Here is a 14,740-nt window from a genome sequence, read left to right as displayed (position 1 = left end):
ATTTGCTTAATCTGATAGCAACTGCAGACATGTATGAAGGAGCGGAAAAGGAAACTTTCAACTGGTGTACCGTTCAACATTCGCCAAATGTTCTCCTCTCTGGAACAAAGTTGGCCGTTCTAGCCAGGCAGCAGAATTCGTCGACCAAGAGTGTGATCTCCAACTCATCAGGCCCATCCCCACACGTTGGAATTCTACGTTCCTGGCTGTTCAGAGGTTAGAGCGTGTTTACAAAGAAAAAGGTGAAGACGCCTTGAGGAATGTCTGCTCAGAATTCAAAGTCAAGATGTAAGATTAATTCACTGAATGTTTTCTCTCTTACACACATACACCCTCTCTTTCTCTCTCTCTCACTCATGCACTCACTCACACTCTCATTCAGATACACACACTCTCTCTCAGTCACACAAACACTGTCATCCACCTGTCTAACTCATCCTCCCTCACTCACTAACACACTCTTTCACTCACTTAGTTCTTTGTTCATTCTTGTTAATTAATACTAAATGTCCCCTTCTCCTTCAATGTAAGGTTCAGCCCTCTAGAGATGTCCTTCCTCGAGGAGTATGTCGCTGTTATGAAGCCTATGGCAGCAGCGCTGAACATTCTCCAGTCAGAGACAAACACCTACATGGGCTGGCTACTACCCATCATCTACTTTCTGGAAGAGAAGTTGGTGAATATGGAGTCATCAGTGAAGGACTGCCTCCCACTCCTCCATTGTCTGTACCACGGTCTGAAAAAGCGCTTTCAGGAAATAAAAAAGGACCCCGAGCTCATCGCTGCGGCAATACTGCTTCCAAAATTAAAAAACAAGTGGACAAATCAGAAAAACATCCTCAGGCTCGGTAAGGTTTGTTAAACACTAAATACAAGGATTGATGTTACATTTTAGAGATGGCCAGGGAAAGTATATGAGTATATAATATATAATATAATATATACTCATACTGTATGTCCTTGTCCATTTCTACAGGGCTGGACTACATCAGGCGACACTCTGAATCTGAGGCAGGAATTAAGGAAGACCCAGAAGAGGATGACGACTTCTTTTCCAGTATGAAGGTCAAGAAAACAAATGAATTGGAAGGCTACCTGTCCTTTTCTTCTGAAAAAATTGACCTTCTTCTCTCATTTTCTGCTCTCAAGAAACTGTCCATAAAAATAAACACTGCACTTTCTGCGTCTGCAGCGTCCGAACGGCTGTTCTGCTGTGGAGGGCGGTTTTTCACAAGCAGAACAGCAAGACTACGGGGCAAGAATTTTGAAAACTAGCTACTGATGAAACTGAACAAAAAGTTTACTCAGTAATTAACTCTCACTCCCCCTTTCCCATTCTCTCTCTCTCTCTCTCTCTCTCTCTCTCTCTCTCTCTCTCTCTCTCTCTCTCTCTCTCTCTCTCTCTCTCTCTCTCTCTCTCTCTCTCTCTCTCTCTCTCTCTGACAGCCTGTGTTTCATTGGTAGTTGAAATTACATTACATTTTTAGCGTATATTTTTAAGCATTTCTTTGATGGCCTATATGGTGTTATTGTCGGTCTTGTGTTTGTTGATTTTAATAGGCATATATTTGTAGATGTTTAATGAACAATACACAGAATGAAGCAACTTGTGAAGAAATGTTTTAAGAATGCATCTCTTTCTCTCTCACTTACTCACTCTCACACGTTATGTCTTTTTCACTGATCCAAGCACTCCAATACAAAAAAAGTAACTTGTAATTTGAGTAACTTTATAATGAAGTACTTTTTTTACTCTTACTCGAGTAGATTTTCCGATTGGAATATTTACTTTTACTCAAGTATATTTTGAAGGAAGTAATTGTACTTTTACTTGAGTACAGATTTTCAGTACTCTACCCACCACTGATATCTGTTAATTTCATCACTCCATGCCCATCATTAGATGTTCTTCTTTTTCCACCAGACTTGAAAGAATTCAAAACTAGATTTTAAACTCTGTGGCCAGCTCATGCACTCTCTGCGGGATGCAGCTGAATGCAAAATGCTCGAGCTGTCCTGCTGTGTGGGGAGAATAGTAGCAGCTTTGACAGATCTCAGTCAGAGGTCAGGGCTGGAAATCAAGGCATTATATTCAAAGCAGTGACTCAATGAAATAAAGGACTGCTGTATAAGTCGACTTTCTTCATCGATGAAGACACACAAAAGTGAGACAAATCAGTGGCATTTCTTCTTCTCTAGAAGCACCTATTCAGCAGATGTTATAGATTGTATGGGACTTAAGAAAAGGAGAAACAGACTAACCAGAGTAATATCGCATATCTCACATTTACTTCACATATTAGTTGTTATTCAAGCTAAAATCATAAATATATACAGTATGTTTAACCACTTAAGAATTAACAGGTACATGCACAAATTCCATGTAATCTGCCAACTATTCTCCATCCTTGGAGTATGTACAGGTCAACAAATGACACAACACATGTCTGTTCCAGAAGCACATTTATGTGTTTTAATCGACATAGTATTAAAAACATAGTATGGAAACAGGCGTTCGAGCAAACAGTATAAAATAAAACCAAAAAGAGAGTTCCAGATATCAAAACCGATGTAGGCGGCAGAGAGTAAAAAGAGTGTGCTCTGCTCTCGTTGCTAGGCTAAAGGTCTCATGAATTATTTAGGGAGTTTTGTGCATCTATTACATCCGCCCCTGAAAAGAACCTGCATGACCTGCACTGTGTAAGGTCTCTGAAGCATTTCCAAAAGGTTTTACTCTCAATTCAACAACAGTTTCTGGTGTAGAGGATCCTGGACAAAAGGGACACTAGGATGCTTGAATTCCCAGTAAAGAAAAGACTAAAAATCCCATTTTTATTTCCTGAATAAATGCTAAACCATTGACTCTACCTGTTAGTATGTGAATGTAAACATATGGAAGATTATCTTGCTTTATTTCATGTTTTAAAATCATTTCCACATTTATGGGATTTACATGACTGTCAAAGGAGAATGGGCAGAATGCACATTGATAGAGACCATCAACGTATATGGAAAATAATTCATAATTCATCATAATTATTTACCTTTGTACCTTCTTACCATTGACATACTATACTTAATTGGAATATTTGCACATCTAGAATGAAGTACAAGAATAAGACAACTCTGTGTTAAACTACTAAAGATTTATTGTATATATTGCATTAAATATCTCTCATTGTTTTAGCTTGTGATTTCAAATTATAGACAGTCAACAACAACAACAACAACAACAGCTGCTTCCTGTCCAGCTCAATGTGATGGCAGTGTTTATGTCAAGGTTTTATAACAGTCAAACAAATCTAAAATACAAACCTTTAACAAAGTAACGTTGTGATTGCAGACAGAAGAAATGTTCCTCTTAAAAGGAACTCAGAGCTGAACGTAATCATTTCTTGTTGTGTTCCTTGTGAAACAAAGTCATTAAGGAGTCTTTTATTTAACTACACCGGCTGAATGACTCCACGGTCTCTTGAGTGACTCAATACAAAATGTCAGACGTGAATCGATGTTGTGCTAACAATAAAAGACCTTTGTCTGAAATCTATGGCAAAAAAGAACCAAATAAAAATGAATACAGTCAGATTTATGTGTCTGCATTGATTGTATTATAATTAAGAAAGGTCATTTTTTAAACAGAAAACAGTCTGTCCACCTGAAGGAGTTTTCCATCTGACAGCAAGAAGGTAGTTATCTACAGCAATAATTTTACTGAAGAGGGGGTGCAAAATTATTGTTTGATAATGTTTTGAAAGTATGGAATATGCCTCTAAATACACATTACATTACTATTAGCTAAGATAAATTGTAGTATTAAAATAACAACCCACTTAATTTACACTACATTGATGGCAGTTAAGCTGTTACTAATGAGTCCTCTTGAAATCACGTAGCTAACCTAAGCTAAATCCCTGTGCCTATAACAGCAAACTAGTTAGCTACGACTACATGTTTTTATTTTAATAGCTTAATATTGTAAGCACCATTAAAAGGTATGTTTATACATGGCACTTTACCTAAACGAAAATGTAGGTCCATTATTATATGCAACTAGATCAAATCTTAATGCTTTAAGGTACCATTTTAAAATCAAAGGCAACCCTTAAATGAAAAGATTATCATTTCATATTCATAAACAGTTTTAATTTGAATTAAATATTTAAGCAGCACACATATGAAGCCCCAGAAGAAAAGTAACACAATTTAATACAAAATTGCAAATGAAAAATACAATTGCCACAAACACTTAAGTTATTAAAACCCCCCCCCAAACATTAAAGATTTATTTTATGAAAAGGATATGCCTCACAACCCACAGTTAGGTGGCAAGTTTCTTACTTATTGATTATGAGTTAGTGTTAGCTGGGATTGGGTAATGTTTATCAAATGGTCAATTATTATCCAAACTTCCTTTGTATATTTGTAATCTTTTTTAAGCAGAGAACCGTTATCAATATTTAAAGCATAACCCTACAGTTTAGCAAACGCTGTAGACGATAATGGATTGGAGGTCCTGGACTTAAGACACCAGAGGTCCTGGACACTGACCTGAAATAAATGACTGATCAACACTGCTGTAGATCTGGCAAGTGTTCCTCTATAGACAATCAATGGTATAGATTGTTTTTAGAAAGTCCTTTGAGAAAACAAGAGGTTGCAGTGAGAAGAACCCATTACAATGACCCACTGCTGCACTTAAAACAAAGCGTTTCCTTTTCAATAGCACACCAGTTTCGAACCAGTCTTTCTGTCTCAAACTTGCCTGGTCTTTTGTATTGAATAATTAAGGTATGGAGGTTTAATCATGTCTGGCCTGCTTGTTGTCATACTGTGTTCTTTAAGATTAATATCGTCCAGTATTGAACAGAACTTAATTGTACTTCCATTTGAAAGACAGCTACAGAAAAGACTGATCGGATTGATCATTAACATTACATTTTGATTGTCTATCACTATGGCATTGTTTGTTTGGCATAATATAACAAAACCAAAGCCCGAAACAATTGATAAGCACATATGGACTTTGTATAAAAAGATCAGTTTGGTCTTGGTTCTGCTTGGCAGAGGACTCTTTAGTCTCAGATGTTACTCAACCATTCCTCGGGTCTTAAACACATGAAAAGGGAATAGGTCTCCAAACAAGTCATGTAATCACTGCTTTACCCTGTAAAGATAAAGTGAACCTTTTGTTACGGCTGGTTAGCTATCATAAGTCTCTCCAAGTTGGTTATAGTATTTTACTAACATAAACTAAACTCAATGGACAAGGAAGGTGGGAATAACTAATTATGCTTAAGAAAACAACTTGCATTAAGGATACATTTGTGGGATAGTATATGCAGTTAAAGGGCTAAAGGTGTTAATGTATTTGTTGTCTGTTTTACCCAGGCTTTCAGGCATTGTATCACCTGTGGCTAATCTAAGATGTCCGGCTCGGCGTCCATGCAGGTCTCCCAGGGGTTACGGGGCATGTGGGGCATGGAGATGAGGAGCAGGGCGCCTCCGCTGAGGATGAGCAGAGTGAAGGAGGCGCAGGCACAGGTGAAGGACCAGGAGTAGTAGTATTCAATCCAGATGGTCTCATCACTGTCAATCATGCGTTTGACAGACTGGCGCATTACCTCAACAGATATGATAATGCAAAGACCTGCAGGGACAACACAGAGAGACATAGTCATTAAGGATTACACTTATAGTCATGGCAGTTGTGTTCAACATTTAAATGAAAACATTGTCTGTTGTGTTTGTAAGAATAAAGCGATTTAAAAGGGAGGTAACACCCATCCAGTGAGTTTGGTAGGTGGTATGAGAGGGTAAGGCTTGTCACGGGTACATGTATCATTGGTATTCAAGCTGACTGCCTGAACTAGCTCACATGCTTTGCTCCAATTAGGAATATTCATTACAAAAAGAAGAAGGTGTGATGACACTTGTGCATCTCACTTCAAGCTGTAACACAAGAGACAAGAGTAGCAGACAGAGCCTGATCTGTGATTCACATTATCTCTTCCACATCTCACCTGCGAAGGCAAAGAACATCCCAGCAGGCCGGAGCAGGTAGTCCCGTCCCTTCCCGAAAGAGAAGATGACACAGATGGTGCCCAGGATCATAAAGAACAGGCTGAAGATGGCGATGGCTGCTGCTGATATATTGTATTCTGAGGTTAGACAAAGAAAAGAAGAAATAAGTTAAAAAGAAACAGACCATAGGGAGGGAAGATACAGAAAGAAAAACAGTTATAAGGTTAGTGAAAGTGAGAGTTGGGGAAAAGAGAGAAGCTGTAGTTATTAAAAATGAGGAGAGTGGGAAGGAGCAGTAGGGGAGGTTGCAGTCTCGTTTACATAATAATTTTCAATGTTGCACTCAGGCGAGTTATGACACAGATAATTTGCCTCTAAATTAGCCTCCTTTTAAAAACAACAGTCATTTATCCAAACTGGCAATAACGCCATTTGCAGATAACATGCTGCAGGATAATAACAATGTGGTTACAACATCTCTCTCTTCCCATCCTGTCTGTTGGCTGATATTTATAATGTAGTCTTTCTTTCTATCTAACACTCCAACTGTGATAGGTTCATTTCAGCACCCCAAATCGAGTATCAAGTGTAAAATAACCCTATGCACTTGTTCTCTCCAGTGCAGGTCGCCTGTCTCTTTGAGGACTTCTTGGTCTGTTTGGGAATGCATGAGTATCTCCTTTTGTATTTCACGTGTCCATGTTATTCCCTAAGCTTGATAGCTTTTACATGGCGTGTTCAGTTCCATAAACCCATTACATCTATCATGCCCTAATTTGATTGCTTGTATTTTATTCTTTGTGGTTTACTTTCTGTTGCCAATAAAAGACTCTATATACCTTACAAAATAAATGGACAACAATAAAAGTTTAAATAATTCAACTCCAACCAGAGGCTAATCAGTGTTGAAATTCTGACAAGACTGTAGACCCTGTACCACACGAAACACTGTATTCATTGATTATATATACTTGACAATGATCTGTAATTGCCTGTCTTTATGAGTACCTATCTGTGTCCTCCACGCTTCCCTGTGTGTTCTTCAAAAGCTGAAAAGGGTTGAGTCTTTTTCAGGGTTTCCTGGAAATACATTGCCTTTGTGAATAACAATCTTTCTAAAGATGAGAAGATCTGAATCAGGGGGTATTGCAACATATTTCTATCTTATCTTATATGAAGGTCAGTGTGCGTTTTATGGAGTTGGTGTTGAAATGTTTTCTATATAAGAGAAAAACCAAGGATCCTTGAAAAAAGATTTGTTATAAGTTGCAGTCTGGGAGACAGAGAGGATGCACCCACCTTTCTGTGTCTTCACTTCAAAAACTTCAGCTTCTTCCCCCGAGGTAAAGTGTTTGAAGTAGGAACAGTTTTGTGCTGCAGAGTAAGAGGAAAGAAAGAAGAGGGATTAAAAAAAAAGACCGTTGGCTCAGGTTGTATATTGTGTCTGAAATACCAATCAATCCTAAACCTCTCAATGGACCCCATTTAAGTCAACAAATACATTGATTAAACACACAGCTATGACAAATGTTAATGTTGTGCGACCAATATATATATATTTATCCAACCGTTCATAACTTTATTATTTTTAAAGTACCAAAATGATTTAGAATTATTTTTGTGCATCAAATTTAGCATATTGACTCTTGGATGCCTAGGTGGATGCAAAAAGTCTTAGCAGCTAAAACCTGAATCTCAGAGAACTTAAGCGGCAGCCATAATAAGAGCAGGTCCAACTCTCTTCAAGCTCAGTTTTCTGTTCCAGAGTACATCTTTATTTGACCTCTTGACGTTTTTCAACGAGGTAGAGAAGAGGGCTACGGAAAAGAGATGGGACGTCATTTACTTATTTTTCAACTGCAGACAACAATGCAAGAAAAATGGAGGTGTTTTTTACCTGCTATCTAAACTTCAGCTGTTTCATCCGATGCATATTCAACTCAATAGCGTTTCAATTTTAGTTCCAAAAATATCATCTTAAATTCAATTCCTTCACTGTCTCACATGTTGATTTCAGGAATCCACACATCTCTTACATCCTGACCACAATCTTTACTATGGCCTCACATAAAAATCGAATCGTGGTTGCAGCCACATCCATCTATCCTGTTTGCTCTCTCTAGGGGGTGGCTGGGCAGGGAGGATGTAAAGACAAAGTAAGTGTCCCCTCTTTTCCTCCATACACCGTCCTTTTTCACTGAAATTAAACCCATAAAGCAGACAGGTGCTCTCTCAGTCCTCACAGAGATGGAAAAGGTTTGTGCGTCTGAACATATATGTGTGTTTGTGTGTGTGTGTGTGCATGTGAGTGTGTGTGTGTGTGTGTGTGTGTGTGTGTGTGTGTGTGTGTGTGTGTGTGTGTGTGTGTGTGTGTGTGTGTGTGTGTGTGTGTGTGTGTGTGTGTGTGTGCACGCACATACTACATGTGAGTGCATGAGTGAGGAGCTGTTTGTTTTTCAGGATGACAAAGAATCACTAAAGAGGTAACCTAGCAACAGGCTGCTGCACTTCTTGCCAGTCCAATCTGTTTACACGTATAAAGTCTGTGTGTGTTTGTGTGTGTGTGTGTGTGTGTGTGTGTGTGTGTGTGTGTGTGTGTGTGTGTGTGTGTGTGTGTGTGTGTGTGTGTGTGTGTGTGTGTGTGTGTGTGTGTGTGTGTGTGTGCATGGGTTAGCATGGTAGCTATCTATATATCTTCAAGGACAGTAAGAAAAAGTAAGAAAAAGAACAAGAGTACTTAACCTTGGTTAAACAGACATCGCACAGGAAGACCAATTCTACAAGTGTAATTAATTCAATTAAGATAATGACTTTTTTTATTCACTTCTTCAGTATGCAAAAACTTTTGTTGCCAGGTTCTGTCTTTATGACATGTTATACCAGTGAAGTTTACTGATACCGCAGAAGTTCACTGAGGAGGAGGACAACATCTGGGTACGTATCATTGACCTTGCAGTCAGGCTAATGAGAAGATTTAGTTCCAGTAGGGGAGAGCGATTAGAACGAAGTACCGCCTGTCATTTTAACTTTGCCTCTTTCCACTAAACACTGCTGCCACCTTCCTCTGCTTGATATGCAGATTCTCCTTTAGCCTTCCCTTCCTCTCCATGCCTCCATCTCCACCTCATTAAACGTCTGTCCCTCTTATACCTCAACTGGTCTTAAATTCAAAATCAGCTTAGTATTTATGGGATTTTATCCATGTTTTACCAAAATGAGAAATCATATTGGTCATAAAAAATAACTTCTATATCTCTTGCAGCAGTATTACAGAAGATGTTTAGGCAATGGGGAGGGCCTGTTCTTTTTGCAGCCACCCAGAATGACCCACTAATTCTGGGTCAATGTGAATAGGATGGGTGGTGGGGATATTTGAATGGCTATTCCTCTAGGAGGTCTGATAACTGGGACACAGCATCACAGGAGAGTTTCCACGGCCCTTGCGAATATCCATGTATGAGTATGTGTTTAAATGCAGCGTGACTCTTATTGTGTCAGGCTGACAACAATAACATTAAAGTTATGTTTTTCAACAAAAACTACATCTCATTATGTAAGGGTTTCTCTTTGAAATTGACATACTGCGGAATGATTCATTCACATTTTGAACCTTACTCTCGTTTTCTGAATGCCAAAGCAATGCAACACCTACACATTTTGGGCTCTGAATCCGAAGCTGGAGAGGAAGATTACTGGATTACTGTTTAGAAAGTGAAAAGGGTTGTTCAAGGTGGCATTGGTGATTTGAGGGTAAGAATTGGGGCACCAACGTTGTGTCAAAGAAAGGGAGAAGGACATTTTTGGGGCTGCAATTTAATCTAGGAAAGAAAAATCTATCATCCTATTTAGATCTAAAACCTCTCCTTTTCTTTGCACACGTATGTGTTGGAAAAGCACCATTATTGCTCCTCATTTCCCTTTCGAGCTGCGTGATGTAATATTAAAGGGTTTGTTTGACTTTTACAACACTTGAGCTGTCATGCGTCATTTGTGGGAAGCTCATCTCAAAACTCATTTTGGTTCACTGCTTTGCCGGCGTTGTCAAGCAACCTTTTCATAGAAGCAGTTCAATTGTGACTGTATGAAAAGTGTTTGTGTATGCGCCCCTGGAAGACCGACTCCCCCTCTGTTTGGGAAAATGCTAATATGTGTTGTTTCACAATCACTGCTGCTTGCTTGGGCATACTGTTCATCGAAGTCGTAATCTATTATGGTGCACTCTTGATCAATTTAGGGTTTTTTTTTATGTGCTAAACACTTGACCATCAACGCAAATTAAATTCAGAAGCGGATAGGTAACGCTGGTTTGATGTTGTCAGCCACTCCATTTTCCTCGGTAGCCAGTAACTTAGGCCCATCAAAAGCTATTACTGTTCCCTTTGGCCTTTCATGCTAGAGAAAAAACCAACACGAAGATAATTATCTAAGCAACATTTGATGCTTCAGGTGCTGAGCAAACCTCGTAACGTTAAACATTTCACAGAAAAGCATAATTGTCTGCTGGTAATGGGATACTGATCCATTAAATATTTGTTGCGTGTCTTCCCGCATTTGAAATGTGAAAGTAAAGTATGTTGGAGTCCTTACGAGTTACGTCATCAACCTAAATTACATAGATATTTGTTAAGAACTTTCCAATTGTATTTTAAATGGATTACTGAGATATAGAAAGACTGGCAAAAGTAGAATTCAGTTCATGTTGCAGCTCTCATCATGATGTATTCATGATGTTGTTTAAAGGCTGTTTTGCTTGTTAAGTGAAAACACCTCACTCTCAAAAAAAACAGATGTGAATTTATCCAATGTGAAACACTATTATACGCGTCAAATTCAAGTCAAGCCTTCAATGCTCAGCCATGCTGCTATTCCTGAAACAGAACGGCTTAAGCTAGAAAGTGGCTGTAATTCTCTTTGCTGTCAAACTACATTAACCAGATTGACCAGCAAGGTGCCAGAAGATAAAAACACTTGTTGAGAAGAAACCTGTAGAGGCCTTTTCTTAGCCACTGGAGAAGCGAAATAAGCTTTGCCTGGTGAGAATCATCAGCATCTCACCCAATGTCCTTTTTCACTTAACATTAAAAGACAGCACAGAGTGAAAAGGGACACACCCCCGCACTTACAGGCCTATATCTGATTTCACCTAGACCACAAATCAGTACAGATTGGCTTGTATAACCGAAAATCTTGTGCCCAGTGTGGGATCCAAAGGCTGCATAGTCACACACCAAATCTCCCACATAAGCCAAGTTTAGAAACATCAATGTGCTTTTGGGACTGTAACCAAATAGGTCTATGTAAATACACCAGTTATTTCTTTCTCTGACAGGAGAGCCGCCAACAGGTTTAATTTGTCTGATGTCTTTTCTTGTGTCATACCAGAGCATAGCAGAAGTCGATTCTGAACACGTATTATGATCCTGTTTTTGTCTTTCAGGTTGTGAGGGTTATAACAAACTGTTCTTATGTGAGGGCAGAGTCTGTCAGATAAAATGTGCCTCTCATTCATAGCACAGGTGAAGAAATCTCCCGATGTGGTCTTCACAGATGGAAATCTCTATTTTACACTAAAAAGTTGTCCTGGACGCCCTTAATGTGTCACATTTATATAACAGGGAGCTATCACAACTATTGTCTACCTGCCCTCTCTTTCTGTTGCCTGCACAGTATCACCTCCTCTCACTGGAAAGCCCCCTCCTTCTATGAATACTACTCGATTCAACCATGCAGACATCTGTTTTCTTTCCCAATCCCCTTCATCTTGAGTCTTCCAGGTGTACACTAACTCATGAGCTGGAGTGTGAAGCCACACTTCATTAAGGCCTGTACTGACCCTGAGGAGCTGGAGCTGGAGGCTAAGTCAATGATAGAGTCAGACTGAAATCTCTCTGTTAGGCTGCAAGGCATGCGCACACAGCCAGAGCCAAGCGAGACGCTGTTTGTCCCAGGGCTCGCTCTGTTCAAACATGACTCTTAATATAAGCTTCAAGGCTTTTTTGGTGAAGCATACATTTTAATATCGAATGCTTTTGATTTTTTAAATTAAAACACATAATCTACGCAATACAGTATATATATATGAAAGGAGAGGAAATGACTTCTAAAGTTGACCTGCAGCAAGCAGCAAACGTTATAGCTTTTCCTTTTTTCATAGCTTGTAATAAAGCAAGTTCTTTCAAATTGGTGCATTTAAACATTGACAAACCAAGGTTTATTAGTGGCATCAGAAAATCCTGCTTTAATAAGTTACATTACTTTAAAGCCTCTCCTGTATTACCCTCAGATCTGCTGTGACACTGCAAGCCAGACTGAGCAAGAGATGTAGGAGTTATATAGCATCCATTGATTTTAGTCAATGAAGAGTATGCTGAAAAATATCATAACACTTCCTGGGTCTAAAAATTGCTTTCATGCCTTATTTTCGATTGAGAGTCCATCAGACCAGACAGAACAGATTCATGTTTTTGTCCTGTTAGCTTAGAAGTGCAGCAGCGATGCTCTTCCATTAAACACTTGACTTGAACCGCTCGACTGTTATAAATTGGCAGTCTGTTCAGAGATTCCTCTGTGGAAGATAATAATGGTTTCAGTGAGAGAGAGAGAGAGAGAGAGAGAGAGAGAGAGAGAGAGAGAGAGAGAGAGAGAGAGAGAGAGAGAGAGAGAGAGAGAGAGAGAGAGTGAGAGAGAGAGAGAGAGAGAGAGAGAGCCGTCAAACCATAAAACATTGGTGTGTTTGGACTTAAACACCGAGTGGAAGAAAAGGTTGAATTCTTTTCCTTCCTTATTTCCATTGAGCATAACTCATAGACATGACAGCAATATTTGCATTTGATGTCCCGATATTTAATGGAAAAATTACTTTATGGTATCAATGCTATAGCTGAAATCCAAATACAGTACTGAAAAATATTCAGGCTTAATTTGAACTCAAATATAAGTTGGTATTTGACAGCTAGCAGACAGAAAGACATGTTTTGTCTCCCTGACAGGAAGCTTAACAGTAAGCACAAAAACAGTCAGTTTAAATAAGAACGTATCGCTTAGTACCTCCAGGTAAGCTGATGGGACCGCAGCCTTTGCCCTGAGGGTCCTCCTCCACGATGAAGATGATCTTCTTGCAGAGCCTCCAGAGGCCAAAGTGGGCCGCCTCGCAGGTGGCGTTGAGCTTCTCCACCCCGGGGCTGAGCACGGCCCAGTGGTCAGTCACCACCGCCGCCAGCATCGTCGCCATGCCCACCAAAATCACCACAGAAGTGATCTTAACCTTGGTCGCCTGCTCCTCAAACATGATTGCTCGAAATGTGTTCAAAGTGTGTGCACATGCACGCGTTTGCACGTGTGTCTGACACGGGTAGTGGAGAGTCAAGGTTGTGTTGTTTGACTAGACAACGGGTGTTGACTCCAGAGGTTTCCCCGTCTTGTCTACAGCTTCACTCTTGAAGTCCTCTCCTCGCTTCTCTCCTGTCCACCGCTCTTTCTTTCTCTTTCTCTGCTTTGCGCCTGATGTTTGGTAAAAAGGGGCCAGTTAACATTGCCCTAGTTTCTTCCTCTCTCTGCTTCCTCTCCCTCCCAAGTTGTCTTTGCTGAGTTGAGGCCATTTAGCTACAAAATGATGTACAGGGAAGCGCTTACACCTATCACACCTATTTATCGAAGCAGTTCTGTCCACAAGGGTCAGGTCAAGGTCGGACAAGTTGAAAGTTCAAGCACAGTTTATTGAGAATGTTCCAGTCGTCTAACTCCAACATTTAATCTAAACTTTCAGCAAGTATTGACAGCACTCTTTTATATTTAATCGCCAAGCCAAATACTCAGATTATGAATAATTTATCTAAAACATTTTCTGTCTCTTTTATATTGTCCCATTCAGCTGAATTGTCTCATGCACTGTGTGCCAGGGGAGTTAACAAGGGGTGGGGTGGTGGGGAGCTGGTCTACTATATTAGAAGTCGTCTGGATGAGCTGATCTACTTACTCAGCCAATCAGCACTTAAGGCTAGAGACAAGGGTCCCACCTGATGCAGCTGATCCAGATTCAGAAAAACAGAGAAATAGCTTCTGCAAAGGACCTTTAAGAGATGATGTTTACATTACAAAGGTGTAATAAGCTCTTCAGCACAGTAGAGAGATAACTTTATACATTTAATTTAATAAAATTGGTCTTCTTAATGTTCCTGAATGTACATCAACTTGCATTTGAATCATACAAGTGGCTATGACAAGCTGTATGTTGCACACAAATGTTTGATTCTGTGCTTTTTTTAATTGTAAAGGACTTTTAATTCCCTAAATCTTGATTCATCTCAAAGGAAATATCAACCTTTTCCCTATGAAATACTTGAGTAAATGGGTAGGCTTTTTATAAACCATGTGCCCCATTTTAGGAAGGACTCTGGCCCATTTTCAACGCTGACAACACTCACACAGATCTGGATTTTTTATACTACAACTGGAAAGACGTTTGAGCCAAGGTAAGATACAAAGGGAAAGTCTTTTCTGTCTTGTTTTCTGTCTTATCAGTGTGTGTGAATAAAACATATTTGCACAATAACAACACTCCCATCCTGATCCCTAACACTTTTCACAAAATGTATTTATTATGAGAGAGAAAAGGGCTTTCTGTAAACACCATTAGTAGCTAACTGAACCAGAAAATTGATCATCAGAGACAATCACCTCAATCACAAGCCTATAAAAAACGAGATGAGAGACAGTTGTG

General features: G+C 39.5%; 1 protein-coding gene across 1 annotated transcript; it reads right to left on the bottom strand.

The window, feature by feature from the left end:
* Positions 1 to 2,513: 2,513 nt before the first annotated feature.
* Positions 2,514 to 13,479, bottom strand: cacng1b (calcium channel, voltage-dependent, gamma subunit 1b). The gene is made up of 4 exons (XM_063904393.1): positions 13,069 to 13,479; positions 7,321 to 7,395; positions 6,021 to 6,158; positions 2,514 to 5,647 (listed from the first exon to the last, which is right to left on the bottom strand). Exons 1-4 carry the CDS (start codon positions 13,307 to 13,309, stop codon positions 5,415 to 5,417), a joined length of 687 nt encoding a protein of 228 aa, XP_063760463.1. The 5' UTR covers positions 13,310 to 13,479; the 3' UTR covers positions 2,514 to 5,414.
* Positions 13,480 to 14,740: the final 1,261 nt, after the last annotated feature.

Source organism: Eleginops maclovinus, chromosome 16 (genome assembly GCF_036324505.1).
Source record: "Eleginops maclovinus isolate JMC-PN-2008 ecotype Puerto Natales chromosome 16, JC_Emac_rtc_rv5, whole genome shotgun sequence".
In the NCBI taxonomy this organism is placed as follows: Eukaryota; Metazoa; Chordata; class Actinopteri; order Perciformes; family Eleginopidae; genus Eleginops; species Eleginops maclovinus.
This window is presented reverse-complemented; position numbering and strand designations above follow the sequence as displayed.

What these genes read in the sequence shown, in the direction of transcription:
- cacng1b (XM_063904393.1), bottom strand. Translation starts at nt 13,309, where the DNA reads ATGTTTGAGGAGCAGGCGACCAAGGTTAAGATCACTTCTGTGGTGATT. An exon ending in TCCCATCAGCTTACCTGGAG is followed by an intron (nt 7,396 to 13,068) that starts GTACTAAGCGAT and finishes CTTACTCTGCAG; the next exon opens with CACAAAACTGTTCCTACTTC. An exon ending in GATGTTCTTTGCCTTCGCAG is followed by an intron (nt 5,648 to 6,020) that starts GTGAGATGTGGA and finishes TTGTCCCTGCAG; the next exon opens with GTCTTTGCATTATCATATCT.